This window comes from Macrobrachium rosenbergii, chromosome 16 (genome assembly GCF_040412425.1).
Source record: "Macrobrachium rosenbergii isolate ZJJX-2024 chromosome 16, ASM4041242v1, whole genome shotgun sequence".
NCBI classification, from domain to species: domain Eukaryota; kingdom Metazoa; phylum Arthropoda; class Malacostraca; order Decapoda; family Palaemonidae; genus Macrobrachium; species Macrobrachium rosenbergii.
Genome location: NC_089756.1, coordinates 63,183,801 through 63,197,777, shown reverse-complemented (window position 1 = coordinate 63,197,777; position 13,977 = coordinate 63,183,801). Strand labels below are relative to the sequence as shown.

Genomic DNA, 13,977 nt, shown 5'->3' with positions numbered 1-13,977 from the left:
AGGCGAGACAGGTAGATCGCTCTCTGCCAAAGAATAACAGAGCACAAAAGATCAGTGCGTTACGCTTGGGAGAGTTCGGGAATTTTCCTACATATTAGAAATACAGGGCATGTCATTAACTGGAGTGGGGCGAGTTGGTTTTCAGAGTAGCTGTCCGTACAAAGAAAGATGCTGGAATCTGCTATCATCAATCAAACCAACAATATGAACCTGTCAGGAGGACATTGGAAATCGGACGCCATTGACACCTTTTCCTCGGACCCCTTTTGAAGAAGATGACCCAAAAACGCTACCGCCAGATCCATGCAAACGGAGCTAATGAGGCCAAAACCACTAGGAATTTGGTCAATCTCCTCCTTAAAAACAAACCTCCTTAACATCGGAGGCCCAAGGCTGCACCTTCATGTTTTTGTATATATACCATTGTAACTTTCACCTGTCCATATTCTACCAGTGAACAGGGCACAGAAACAAGTGCCCAAATATATGGTTTCAACGTTTAAATAGTGTTTTATGGGCCTTCTTATTTTCATAATATATATATATATATATATATATATATATATATATATATATATATATATATATATTTATATATATTATATATATATATATATATATATATATATATATATATATATATATATATATATATATATATATATATATATATATATATATAACATATATATATATATATATATATATATATATATATATTATATATATATATATATATATATATATATATATATATATATATATATATATATATATATATATATATATATATATATATATATATATATATATATATATATATATATATATATATATATATATATATATATATATATATATCCTCACCATATATATAAACTGTTTTTTTTATTGCTTTTTAGGCTGAAATATATATGTAGAATCTACTGGTCACTTTTACCAGATACATATGTAATTGTAATAGCCACAATTCGAGAAGTTAAGAGGGCATTGTGTCAAAGGAGAGTGGCTTCTCTTTTGAAGGGGCTAAAAGGATGGGTATTTTTCAAAAACATACACGTATTGGTCATCTTGGAAATACCTTAGCTTTATATTCCCTGGGAAGAAGGTCTGTCATTCAGGGCTTTTGATCACCTCCCACAAGCAAAGAGTCTATGTTGGTGTCAACTTGCGCTCTTTTGGGAGAGGTATACTGTACTGGATGTAATTGGGTATTGGTTTGTCCTGGCTAATTCATTGTGGTTTTGGCTCCTGGACAAACCTCTTTCTCGAGTTCAACGGTGATGAACTCTTGAGATTTTTATCCTCTTTCCCAACCAGAGAGTGAGCATGTGGGTTGCTGGTTTACAGCAGCAATGAGAGACTTTCTTTAGGAGTTTTGCTTTGGCAAACTTGGGGAGGTTGGGCAAAAGTTCTTGTTGTATCAGGGACAACTTGCTTGCTGATGTCACCTTTCTTCAGGTCCTCTGTTGTCCTTGTAGAAGTGAGTTCTGGAGGCAACTTTGCCTCCTCTCCTGAATTAGGGTCTCAAGAAGTGTTGTTTGTCGGGGATTGAGACTATGGTAGGATGATGGGGACCGTGCATGGCGCTGTCACTAGGTAATTTCCCTCAGGGATGTTTTTGTGGTTGGATGCATCTAGTGAGGGGTAGGATGCAGACCTGAGCACTGCTCAGAATGGTGAATCTCATTTTAGGTAATTTTTGACACTAGCTCTACCATTATACAGGTTACAGGGATGTATGGTCACTAAACACCTGTATGTGGAAGAAGTTGTTTGAGATTTCCAGGTTCCATGCATACACCTGGTCAGAGCACACCTCTTCAAGGGAGATCTTTTATGCTCTTACGAAGCTCTTAACACTTTCTCGGGGATTCAAACCTTTGAGGGTCATGATTCTCACCTTTAGGAGTTTAACTGATAGCCTGTACAGTATATGTCTTTTGAGGGTTGTTAGACATAGGTCTGAACCAGAGACTATGTTTTGTTTAGCCCAAACGTTGGTGTAGGCATAGGTTAGTCACTCGGTTCTTGTCTGTTCGGCACTCAGGAAGATGGAGGCCTGTTCGTTTGGAATTTTGTAATGGGATTCAGAACTGTCGGTCACATCAGTTCAAATCTTTGTTGTTCTCCATACAAAATTACTTTACAGTGGTGTCGCTTATGAGATACTACCGAGTCCTGTTTGAGTGCTGCAGTACCATCCTAGGAGAACTCAACACCACAGATTTACAGTATTGTAAAGTATATGTTGACAACTCTTAGGTTAGTATTAACAGAGTTAAGAAAGGAGTTTTTCAGTACACCATATCTTCTGGTTCAGTAAGTTGATCCCCAGGCATTGTCTCTTCCAGTGTGGAAGGAGAATTGCAGCCCAGACAAGAGCTCATGTTAGTAGGGGCATCACCCCATCTTTCACAGTTGGTAGGAACCTGTAGGGTTTTAAGTGTTACATGCAGAGAGGTGATCAGGTATGATCACTTGCATGATGGAATGTTGCCCATTGGCCTTGGACACTCTTCCTTGGACCAGTAGTAGTTCCCTTTGTGACAGGTAGAACCTCATTTAGGTATCCAGTTGGCAGGAGACAGGATAGGGGTGACTTGTTCTCCTGCCTCACTCTTTCTTCCTTCCTCTTCGGGTAGTGGAGAGTCAGAGTGACATTCTGTATACTGTACAAGCTGGATGGATGTGAGTAGAGGTTTACCTGTTTTATTGTCTCTGACACTTCAGTATGGGTTTTTATAGCCTGATTGAGTAATGGCATTACCCAGTGGTCTGGAAGTTTAGCAACTGTTATATCCCATATGTGTAGTAGGCTAGAGGTGCAGGATACCTTCTTCTGTTCCTAAACAGACTAGGAAGTAACACCCCAAGGTAAGGCGAACCTACCAGTTGGTTCAGAGAGTACCCAGGTTCCTCCCACCTATGGGTAAGTCTCCTATGTTAATAGTAATTTCTATTTTTCTTAACATACAACCCTGAAGTTCTGTATGTGAATGGCCCACCTGAGTCACCTCTCACTCTGGCGCTTGGGCCGGAAGGCAAATTGGAGTGCAAACCGACAGGTGGTCAGGGCTTCCCCCTAGCCTGTCAGTAGATTACTACCTTGTTAATAATTACCATTCCAACTTGCAAGCCAAATCCCTATGTAAAGAACTTAAGCGTTGTATGGTAGGAGAAATACAAATGACTAGTACTTTCAAAATTAGCCATGTTTGTTTAGGAACAAATAGCAGAACTTCAAAGTAATTTGTATTTTTCATAACATACAAACCTGAAGTTCTTTGCTGAATGGCCCACCTCTCATCAGGCAACCAGGCCAGAAGGCAAGGTGGAGTGCGGACTGACAGGTGGGTAGGGCTTTCCCATACCTGTCAATAGTTAATTACCTTGTCAGTAAAGTTTAAATGACCATTCCAGCTCATGTTCGCAAACTAAATCCCTATGTAAAGAACTTAAGGTTTGTATGTTAGGAAAAATACAAAGTACTTTTAAAATTTGTTCATTTTTAAACCTTGCATTTTTATTTTTTGCAAGGTGAATGTCTTGGATTTGTATGCAGGATTTTGGTGGGCCTTAATGTATGTGACATAAGGTATAAATGTAACATCCTGCAGAACACACTGATGTAGGAGACAGAGTACAAGACAAATCACAGAATACAGTACAAGGGTTTGAAGTGTTTTTATACAGTTTATTTCCTTGTTTTTCCTTTGTATGTAAATTGTAGTAAGTAAAGACAATTTAAATCAATTATTGTGTTTAATCATGTCATATTTTGTGTTTGGTTGAAGGTTTATTAATTTTTTTTCTAGATGAAGCCCTTCGGAGCATTGAGTCGTCTACGTGTCATATCAAGAATTTTGATTCATCCACGAGTGTCTTTAAACAATGTTGCTGGCTTTTACTTGCCAGTTCGGCTTGAATCAGGTAAACATTTCGTTCTCTGCACTTGATAGTTGATTTGTATTTTCTTCAAGCAGTGTACATGGTGCTTGAAAGTAGTTCAGTATCTTTTATTATTTTACATCACTGAGGCTGGCAAGGTTTTATCTGTTACTCTATAAGACCAAACCCTTCAGGCCAGGACTTTAAAGAGCTAAAAATTTCGTTCATTTGTCTGGTTGGAGTACAGTATTAGCCTTATGAGAGCTGAAAGTCAGCTCAGTGGTCTGGTTAAACTGCTTTAATACTACTACTAGAAATAATAATAATAATAATAATAATAATAATAATAATAATAATAATAATAATAATAATAATAATAATGGTGGGAGCGAGTGTCCAGAGATACAAGCGCTCTGCGATCAGCCCCTTCATCAGGAGAGCCTTTTAGAAAGACACACACACGGAATTAGAACGTGTTGCCCAGGTTTTAATTAACAATGGGTAATCCAACCAGAACATCACAAAGTGCATATGAAGAAGTATTGACAAATGGTACCAGCAGGAGCCTCAACCCGCCGCCCTTGAAGACGTCACTCTCTTTTACAAGGGAGTGTTTCACAGGAAATACAAAGAGGACGAGTGAGCTTTTCTCAGTATCATAAAAGGAAATGTCATCCATACGCCCTGCAAAAAATGTTAAATTTGTAATTTATTACAAAAGCAAGAAGACCAGTGGCCTGATCATGGAAAACAACCCGTCCCCGCAGTGCAGGACCCCCTGAAGAAAACCAACGTGGTCTACCAATACAAATGCCCTGTTCAGGAATGCCCCAGCGCCTACTTTTGGATGACTGCGATGAGATTTTCCAAGAGGATCTCCTGCCATGCTCAGGAAGGTGCCATCCACAATCATGCCAAGAATATTCACAATACCTGTATTAGAATAACCCGAAAGGACATAATTCCTAATATCAGAATTATTGATAAGGCGACAGACCACTGCCGCCTCTGCCTGCTGGAGGCCCTACACATCAGAAAGGAGAGACCTACCCTCAACACCACGCAGGCGACGTCCCTCCTCCCGACGGTGGCACGTAGGGCACTCCCCGCCAGCACCCCAGAGCCAGCAAACAAACCAATCAGGTGGTGCCCCAATGTACCGACAGTGACTTTCCCTATACAGGCAGTCCCTGGTTATCAGTGGGGTTTCCGTTCTGAGGGTGTGATGATAACTGAAAATCGGTAATTTTTGGGTCTTTTTCGGCATTTTTCGGGGCTTATCGGCACTGAAAAGCATGATTTTCGGTCATTGGCACCTCTGTTAGGTATGTGTCGGCGTCGATAAGCGGAAATCAGCAATTTTTGGCCCTGAAAATTACTGATTTTCGTCGCTAGACAAGCCCCGTAAAACTGGATCGCTGTTAACCGGGAACTGCCTGTACTACCCTCCCAGTCTCCAACATCCGCACACGGAGACCAGCGCGAGCATTGACCTCTGGGAGATGGTTTGGCCCAGGGCTTAATCCCCTGAAGCAGCCAATGAAAATTCAGCCCTCACAACACGGGACACCCCGGACACTGTAAATACCGTCTGACGACCCCATTCCAGCCAGAACAAGCCCACCCTTCTTTGAGAATGAACCAATGATACGGTTGGAAACATTGAAATTCTGCTACATCCTTAGAACAACGATGAAGATTCTACACAAGAATATGACAAATCCTGATTTCCAGAAACTCTACGGCAATCAAACGCGACTTTTAACTTCCATTTCTTTTATGCTATAAAATTAATTTGTTCCGACACAATATACAAACCCTCGGTCCTTTACATTAGGGATTACTTTCAGGCGTAGGCTGTAAACGGCCGTTAAACTCTTGAGCAAGGTGGTTAGGCAGTAACTACCTCCAGTTTGCTTTCGGCTGTCATGCGTTGCCGACGTGTTTTCGTTCTCTCTGCCTGACTGTCGTTAAGCTTTTATTATCCCGGTGGGATCTTTCTGTATTTTTGTTTATATATACGTGTGTTTGATATTTGTTAATACAAACCCACGATTTGTGATAACCTTGCATAAGCCTTCGTTCCCTGCCTGTGTCTTGGGTTTGACGGCCAAGTGCATAACTGGAGTAGCGTAACCAAGTGGTAATGCTTCTCTCCAGCTGCCCTTTACGTAAATACTGAAGGCGCCCTGTGCACTTTCGGAGATATAGTTTGGGGCGCAATATCTTCCCCCTACATCCATCGGGGCGTAAGAGTTAGTTCCCTTCTTGGGCTTCCGCCCTCGGTGTGTAAGGGGCATCACTAATTTCTTCCTACTTATGCTGAGTGTTACTCGCTGCCTGCGCTTAGAGATTTGCGGGCTGAGTGGGAGGTTACGGGCGTCGTCGATAAGTTCCGCTTCCACGGCGCCCTTGGTGGCCTCCCCTCCGTCCTTTTTTCTCTTCCCGTAGGTTCTTCCTTCTCCCCTTAGTAGATCTCTCTCCTTCGCCCTCTTCGCTCGCTCGTCGGACGAAGACCCGAGGGGGGGGGATAGCGATCGAGCGACCTTGTCTAGAGTACCTCCTCCTGCTGTGTAGGGCTGTTCCCCTTGTAGCTGGAGGAGCCTCCCTCTACTAATCATCTTTGTTTTTCTTTCAGGTTGACAGTGAGCATCGCAGACACAGCAGTAGTTGGCTGGATATATCAAGCATATCTTGCATGAAGCAGTCCCGACATTCATTCAGTGTTGCTTCGGGATCGACCACAATACCTGATTAGATGACATATTTCCACGTCGGGATCGCTCTGACTCTGTTCCCGCTGATGTAGATCGATCGCTGTCATTGCTGGTTTTCATGTATGCTGTTGCAATGCTTCCTGCGTATCTGTGGTCCATCTGCTCCTGCTGTTTCCTGCGTTATGCTCTTGTGAACTCGACGACAGTCTGTGGGCTGCTCTCCTGGTCTCCTGCCGCAGCTGCCCTGATCGCTCCTGTCGCTGCTGGTGACTTTCAAATGACATTCTGTCCGTTGCAGTAGCTCTTGCCTTCCGAACCGCTAACGTAGCTCCTGCATCGATGTCCTGATCGCCCCGCTTCTTCTCCTAGTGATCGTGCCGGGGCCGCTTCCGTTGTGTTCCTGCCAGCTGCCCTGGAGGTTACGATGTCTGCCATCCTGTAGAAGATGTTGGCGTGAAAGGGAAGAAAGTCGCCTTGTGGAAGTGACGTTCCTGGCCGTTGCATAGCTCCTGCTCTCTGAACCTTTGCCGTAGCTCCTGCATCGGCTGTCCTGATCATTCCTGCCGCTTCTGGCGGTCGTGCCCGGGCCGCTTCCGTGCGTTCCTGCCAGCTGCCCCAGAGGTTACGATGTCCGCCATCCTGTAGAAGATGTCGGCGTGAAGATGTAGGAAGTCGTCCTGTTGAGGTAATGTTCCTGGCCGTTGCAGTAGCTCCTGCCTTCCGAATTGCTGCCGTAGCTCCTGCATCGGCTGTCCTGATCATGCTTCTCCTGGTGGTGGTGTCCTGGCTGTGTCCGTTGTGTTCTTGCCGGACTACCCTGGAGGTTACGATGTTTCGTGTCCACCATCCTGTAGAAGATGTCGGAGTGGAGGTGAAGGAAGTCGTCCTGTGGAAATAGCCGCCGTCTTCTTCATCTTATCTTTGATTTCGTCTTCTGCTGCGTCTTCCCTTCCTCCCCCGAGGTCCAAGGGGGTCCCGAGAATCGGACAGACCTCCTTCGGCCAAAGGAAAGGAATGCTGCTTCTTCCGCTTGATGCCCTTGGACGTCTATGGACTGCTTCCTTCCGAGGAGGCAGTGGGTCTCTCGTTGGCTCTTCCCGACCTTCTCGGTTAGGAAACTGATTCGCATAGCCCTGGGTTTTGTGTTTCAGAAGCTGTGGGTGCGCGCAGACCTCAGTTTGCGATCCCGTTCCCGAGTCTTAGAGGTTCCAAATTAAGATGGGGGCTGCTTCGGGCGCTTCGTTCATGAGCAGCTTTCGAGTGCTCGAGATTCTGTGGAATATCGAGTATCCCGATCTGGTCTGGAGAGATTTTCCTGGGCCCAGTTCGGGAGCAGTGCGAGAGAGAGGGCCGAGGCACCCAGGTGTCTTGGCTCCCCTTCCTGCCAGCACCGCAAGCGCTCCCCGAGTGTTTGCCAGTGCTCGGTCGGGTTCCCAGCCTGGTGTCTCGATCCTCTCAGTTCGAACACCAGAAGAAGCAGAGAAAAGATTCACTTTGGGAGTCCTGCGGGACTTCTAAGGGACTGACTCTCTTCCGGGAAACAAGTTTCTCTCGTTGACCGATTCGCATTCTCCTGTGGGATCTTGTGTTTGGGGCGAAGACGACCTCTCGAGGCCACGCCCTCGTTGCCAGTCTTGGAAGTCTGCGTCTAAGACTGGTTCTGTGCTTGGCTCTTTCGATCTATTAGGAAACAAAGCAGCCGCTCCCGATTTTCGGAAGTCTCGTGGGTAGCTCGAATTCTATGAATCACGAGCGCTCTCCTTACGAGAGGCACAGGACGAGAGAAAGTGCCGAGACACCCAGGTGTCTGGTTACCGGGACACCCAGGTGTCGGGGTGCCGCGACGCCAGGTGTCGATACTACCTGCCAGCTGCTTCGGTTGCTCGGCCGGGCTTCATTCTTGTGTCTCGAACTTTAGGGTTCAAGCATGCAAGATAGCAGACACAGAATTCAAATTTGAATCTTCTTCTCGAGGGGCCTCGGCCTTGAAGGAGTTTAGAGTTCGGGAAACTAGCAGTTGTTCACAGCAGACGAGTCCGGCCTGCCCAGTTATGATTGTGTTCGCGCAATTGGCTTGGCTCGGCCCCCGGTCACTCTTACGAGACTGGCATGGCTCGACTCAGCTTGCCAGACTGGCTCGGCTCGGCTCGACTCGACTCGGCTTGGCAGACTGGCTCGGCTCGGCTCGACTCGACTCGGCTTGGCAGACTGGCTCGGCTCGGCTCACCCTGCCTGCCTCCCAGTCTGCCGCATACTGACCAGCTGGATTGCGTTCGCATGATCGGCTCGGCCCTACTCTGTTTTTTCCGATTCGGGTTCTCGGCTATGTTCGAGTGAACTTTTTTGCTCTTCCCAGGAAAGCGCTTTGCCACGGCACAAGTGCTCTTCTTTCCCTGTGTGGCAGTAATCTCCTTCGGTTGATTATCGCTCGGAGGGTCTTGCCTCTCCTGCTTATCATACTGGCAGGACAGGTAGGGGATACTCTTTCTCCTCACCTGTTCTCTCTCTCCTCTCGGTTGTTCCGAGAGGCGCGACGGACAGAGAGAGCTCCACGAAATTTTCTTTCGGAGTTCAGCTGCCTGGCGTGCTTTGGATATCGGTCCCCCAATTCTCTCGTGTTATAACCAGGTAGCCGAGGAGGGTTTCATGGGATCTGTCAAGGTCTCCCTCCAAGGAGAGGTACAGGAGTTTCACGCCTCGGAAACAGCGAGGTCTTCCTCTTCAAGTTCGACGCCCCTGTGTTCTTGGGAACTTGGCGCTGATTCGTCGGCGCAAGGATCCCCGGGACAGGACCGCTGCTCCCCAATGAATAACCTTCATCACTGCAACCCTTGCAGTTTCTGAGGGCCGAGTGTCAGGGGACCGCTGCGGTCCTGGCTTCCGAGAACGTTCTCGACCTGATGAATTCTTTCCTTCGAAGGAGTTAATTCAGGTCGAGACATCAAGCTTCCACCCCTGCCTCGACAGAATATGAATTCTTCTTGCCTCGGAGGGTCTTGCCGACTGCAGTTTTTTTGGCAATTCTAGTGCTAAGAAGAAGGACTTTGTCCCAATTCGGATCTCCGGTTTCATAAGTCCCGAGTTGGCTCGACCTTTGGGAACGAACCTTTACTTGGTTCTGCCTTTCTCTTTCAGAGATTTGCCAGATACCCCTGTAATCAAGGTTCCCACCAGGGCACTGACTTGTCCTTTGGACAATGGCCAAGAACTTTGGGTCTTAGTCATCTCAATTCGACCTTGAGTTCAAGCCAGCCCCCCTCAACTCCTTAGCTAAGAAGTCCTAGGCTTCAGAAGAAGATTGCAACTTCTGATGCCTGGACGAAATGATACTTATCGAGTCTCTGGAACTGGCAGCGACATTGCCGAGACCTGGGAATGGATTCCTTCAGGAGAAGTATCTATTTCCCTTAGGTCTCGGCAATTCTTTCCATCGAACTTTCATCCCACCACCTCTCCCATGCTCCCGATTCGGGAAATGCCAGCTGGCTAGAGGTAATTGCCTCGGTACCCTGTCATCTTGCAGAAGCTTCCCCATGGTGGAAAATGGAAGTCTGCTTCCTTTTCCCCGTTCTTTCCTCTTCGATGTATGAGGAAAGAGTTAGGCTAATGCTTGATTGAAGGAACCTTTGAATATGCTTGCATATTCCCCTCACATCTTGTGTCTACTTATGGATTCACAGATTGAGGAATAGGCGCACACTGGTAAGACCGAGACGATTAGTACCTTCTCGTCACTGTCCTGGGCTCAGGGCAGCCTTTTGGCCGTCCGAGAATTCAGGATGGGTTTTGCGGTACTCACTGGTTTCGTTGAACAACAAACCACAGTAGTGGCATTTGTCGACAAACAGGAGGCAATTGTTTTTTCCCCGTTTCATCTCGACATTTGAAGGTACTCGAGTGTTGTTCTATTGCACACTCGACAGCTCAATTAACCCTAAACGCCTGTTGGGCGTAGCAAATGTCAACTAAAATTGTCTGTTGAATGCCGTGGGCGTAGCAAACGCTCGACTACAAAAATTTCAACCTTCGGTCAACTTTTGACTCGACCGAAATGGTCGAAAAAACGCAATTGTAAGCTAAAACTCTTACATTCTAGTAATATTCAATCATGTACCTTCATTTTGCAACAAATTGGAAGTCTCTAGCACAATATTTCGATTTATGGTGAATTTTTGAAAAAACTTTTTCTTACGCCCGCCATAACTTTCGAGTCGAAAATTTCAGAAATTCTTTCGTCATTTTGTCGTAATTTTTGCACTGTTCTATATTAGCCGTTACATAAAGTTTTATATATGAAAATGTGCGCAATTTCATGTACAATACAACAGAAAATAACTCATGGTTGTAGCTTTTATCAGTTTTGAAATATTTTCATATAAATCACGATAACTGCCAAAATTTCAACCTTCGGTCATCTTTGACTCAACAGAAATGGTTAAAAAACGCAATTGTAAGCTAAAACTCTTACATTCTAGTAATATTCAATCATTTACCTTCATTTTGCAACCAATTGGAAGTCTCTAGCACAATGTTTCGATTTATGGTGAAATTTTTGAAAAAACTTTTTCCTTACGTCCGCGCACTTTCTTTTGTCACGTTAACATGGCGTAATGTTTGCACTGTTTTATATTAGTCGTTACATAAAGTTTTATATGTGGAAATGTGCTTTCATGTAGAATACAACAGAAAATAACTCATGGTTGTAGCTTTTATCAGTTTTGAAATATTTTCATATAAATCGCGATAACTGCCAAAATTTCAAGCTTCGGTCAACTTTAACTCGACCGAAATGGTAAAAAAACGCAATTATAAGCTAAAACTCTTATATTGTAGTAATATTCAATCATGTACCTTCATTTTGCAACAAACTGGAAGTCTCTAGCACAATATTTCGATTTATGGTGAATTTCTGAAAAAATTTTTTCCTTACGTCTGTGTGTAGACGTAACTCGGCCGAACATCTCAGAAATTCTTTCGTCATGTTGTTGTAATGTTTGCATTGTTTTACATTATTCGTTACATAAACTTTTATATATGAAAATGTGTGCAATTTCATGTAGAATACAACAGAAATTAGCTCATGGTTGTAGCTGTTATCAGTTTTGAAATATTTTCACATAAATCACGATAACTGCAAAATTTCAACCTTCAGTCAACTTTAACTCGACTGAAATGGTAAAAAACGCAATTGTAGCTAAAACTCTTACATTCTAGTAATATTCAATCGTTTACCTTCATTTTGCAATAAATTGGAAGTCTCTAGCACAATATTTCGATTTATGGTGAATTTTTTAAGAAAACATTTTCCTTACGTCTTGTAAGAACTCGGCGAACATCTCAGAAATTCTTTCGTCTCGTTGTCGTAATATTTGCACCGTTTTATATTAGTCGTTACATAAAGTTTTATATATGAAAATGTGCGCAATTTCATTTACAATACAACAAAAATAACTCATGGTTGTAGCTTTTATCAGTTTTGAAATATTTTCATATAAATCACGATAAATAGAAAAAATTCGACTTTCAGTCAACTTTAACTCGACTGAAATGGTTGAAAACTGCAATTGTAAGCTAAAACACTTACAGTCTAGTAATATTCAATCAATTAGCTTCATTTTTCAACAAAAGTTTGGGAAGTCTCTAGCACAATATTTCGATTTATGGTGAATTTTTGAAAAAAAAATTTTTTATGGTCTGCACGTTACGAATTCATGCATCATTTTGTGATAATATTTTCTCTGTGTTGCTTTGATCATTTAAAATTTGTTATATACCAAAATCATCGCAATTTAGTGTACAATACAACTAAAAAAATTAAGTCATTAGCTTTAACCGTTTTGCTTACAGCGTGATTTGTATACAATTATATACAAGTTTTTTTTTTTGCTGTCATATATTCCAATATTTATATATGATTATGATATTTTTTTCATTTCTGATGGTTGCATACTAAACTTCAGGCAATGACAAAAAAATGAGCCAAAAATGAACTCTTAATCTTAAAAACTAAGTGTGCTGTGATTTTTGAAAAAACTTTTTCCGCTTCGCTAACTCACCGCATACGCCCGGCATCGGGAGACGTTTTTGTAAATAGGGCTTCAGCGTTAAAGGGTTAACCAGATGCATTCCTGGTGGGGATGTATTGGTAGGCAAGCCTGGCCTCAGGTTTGAGTGATCGGGACGAACATGCTGCTCACTCTTTCTTCACGAAGATTCATGCAGAGACTGCTCGACTGAGAAATCCCTACCATCGTTCTGTTGCCTCCTGCACACAAGTCGGTAGTGTTTTCTCGCTCCTTCATACCAGACCAGGGCCGCTCTGTTGAGGCATGCTGTCTTTTGGTGAAAACTTCGATATCGACGTTTTCCCTCCGTATTTGACCGTTTCGCTAGGGGTTCACAAACATTGCTCACCCCGAGTTACAGACAAATACTTGAAGACTTTTCCTTCGTCCGACCTGATTGCCGAGGCATCGAGAAGAATTCCGCTTGACCCATCCTCCTGTGCAGCTAGACAAGAAGCGGTTCTTGAGGCAGTACATCCCTGTGTGTTCAGGACTGGGAGACTTTCCAGCTTTCCTTGCAAGCACAGGCTTTCTCGCTGAGCGGCAATGGATATAGCTGGATATCCCTTGAAGTTCTTTGCAACACCGTCCCAGGGACCGGATCCGTCTTCGCTGGTGGTGTCGTTGTCGGAACTACTTCTCAGGTCAGAGTCGCTCATCAAGTCTGGACTTCCTCGTCTTCTCCGCCGAGGGCTGCTTCTCTCCCTTTCATTTGTGAAGAACGTAGGCCCTTGCGACCTAGTCTTCTATCTGAAGTAGCCTTCGTCTCCTCAGTCGAGAGTTAGCTACGGACGAGAAGCTTCTTCAGTCATGCTCTCCCAGGGAACTGTTTCCTGGGTGGCCTGCGACTCTCGTTTAGGGTTCCTGTCCATGCTCTGCACTCGCCCTACGAGAGTCGTCGGATAGAAATATGCCCTCTTAGGTCCATCTCTCATCTTACCCTGGCCTTGGCATAGAAGATGGAAGAAAAGGGATGGGGATCATACCTCGACTCCTTCTCGGATGTCGTAGGTGGACTCCGAATTCATTGGCATCGACTGTCGGGTTCGAGTCCTTCTTGTTCCCCTCCTCCTTGGACTTTGTATCGATGATCCAGATCGTTCGTTACTTTGTCCTATTTTGAGCTGTGGTACTTTCCAAAAGGTTCGACATTCCTAACCTAGATGTCGTCAACGTTTTCGCTAGTACTGTCCCTCCCAAGGAAGAAGTGTCTAAGGACACATCTTCCTCCTGACTTCGTGAAGCGATCAAAGGAGGTACTTGGCAGCTGATGATGACGATACCGGTACCTTTCACCTGAGAGC

At 44.2% G+C, this 13,977-nt stretch overlaps 1 protein-coding gene across 7 annotated transcripts in view; it reads left to right on the top strand.

Moving 5' to 3' along the window:
* The window catches only part of LOC136847478 (von Willebrand factor A domain-containing protein 8-like), a 737,466-nt gene that overhangs the window by 37,601 nt on the left and 685,888 nt on the right, over nucleotides 1-13,977 (top strand). For all 7 annotated transcript variants that reach the window (XR_010855764.1, XM_067119221.1, XM_067119220.1 and 4 more), the window contains exon 2: nucleotides 3,819-3,933. Coding sequence is in view for 6 of the 7 variants with exons in the window: in XM_067119221.1 (XP_066975322.1) it covers nucleotides 3,819-3,933 (115 nt within the window). In the remaining variant the exon portion in view is untranslated. The remainder of the gene's footprint in view (nucleotides 1-3,818; nucleotides 3,934-13,977) is intronic.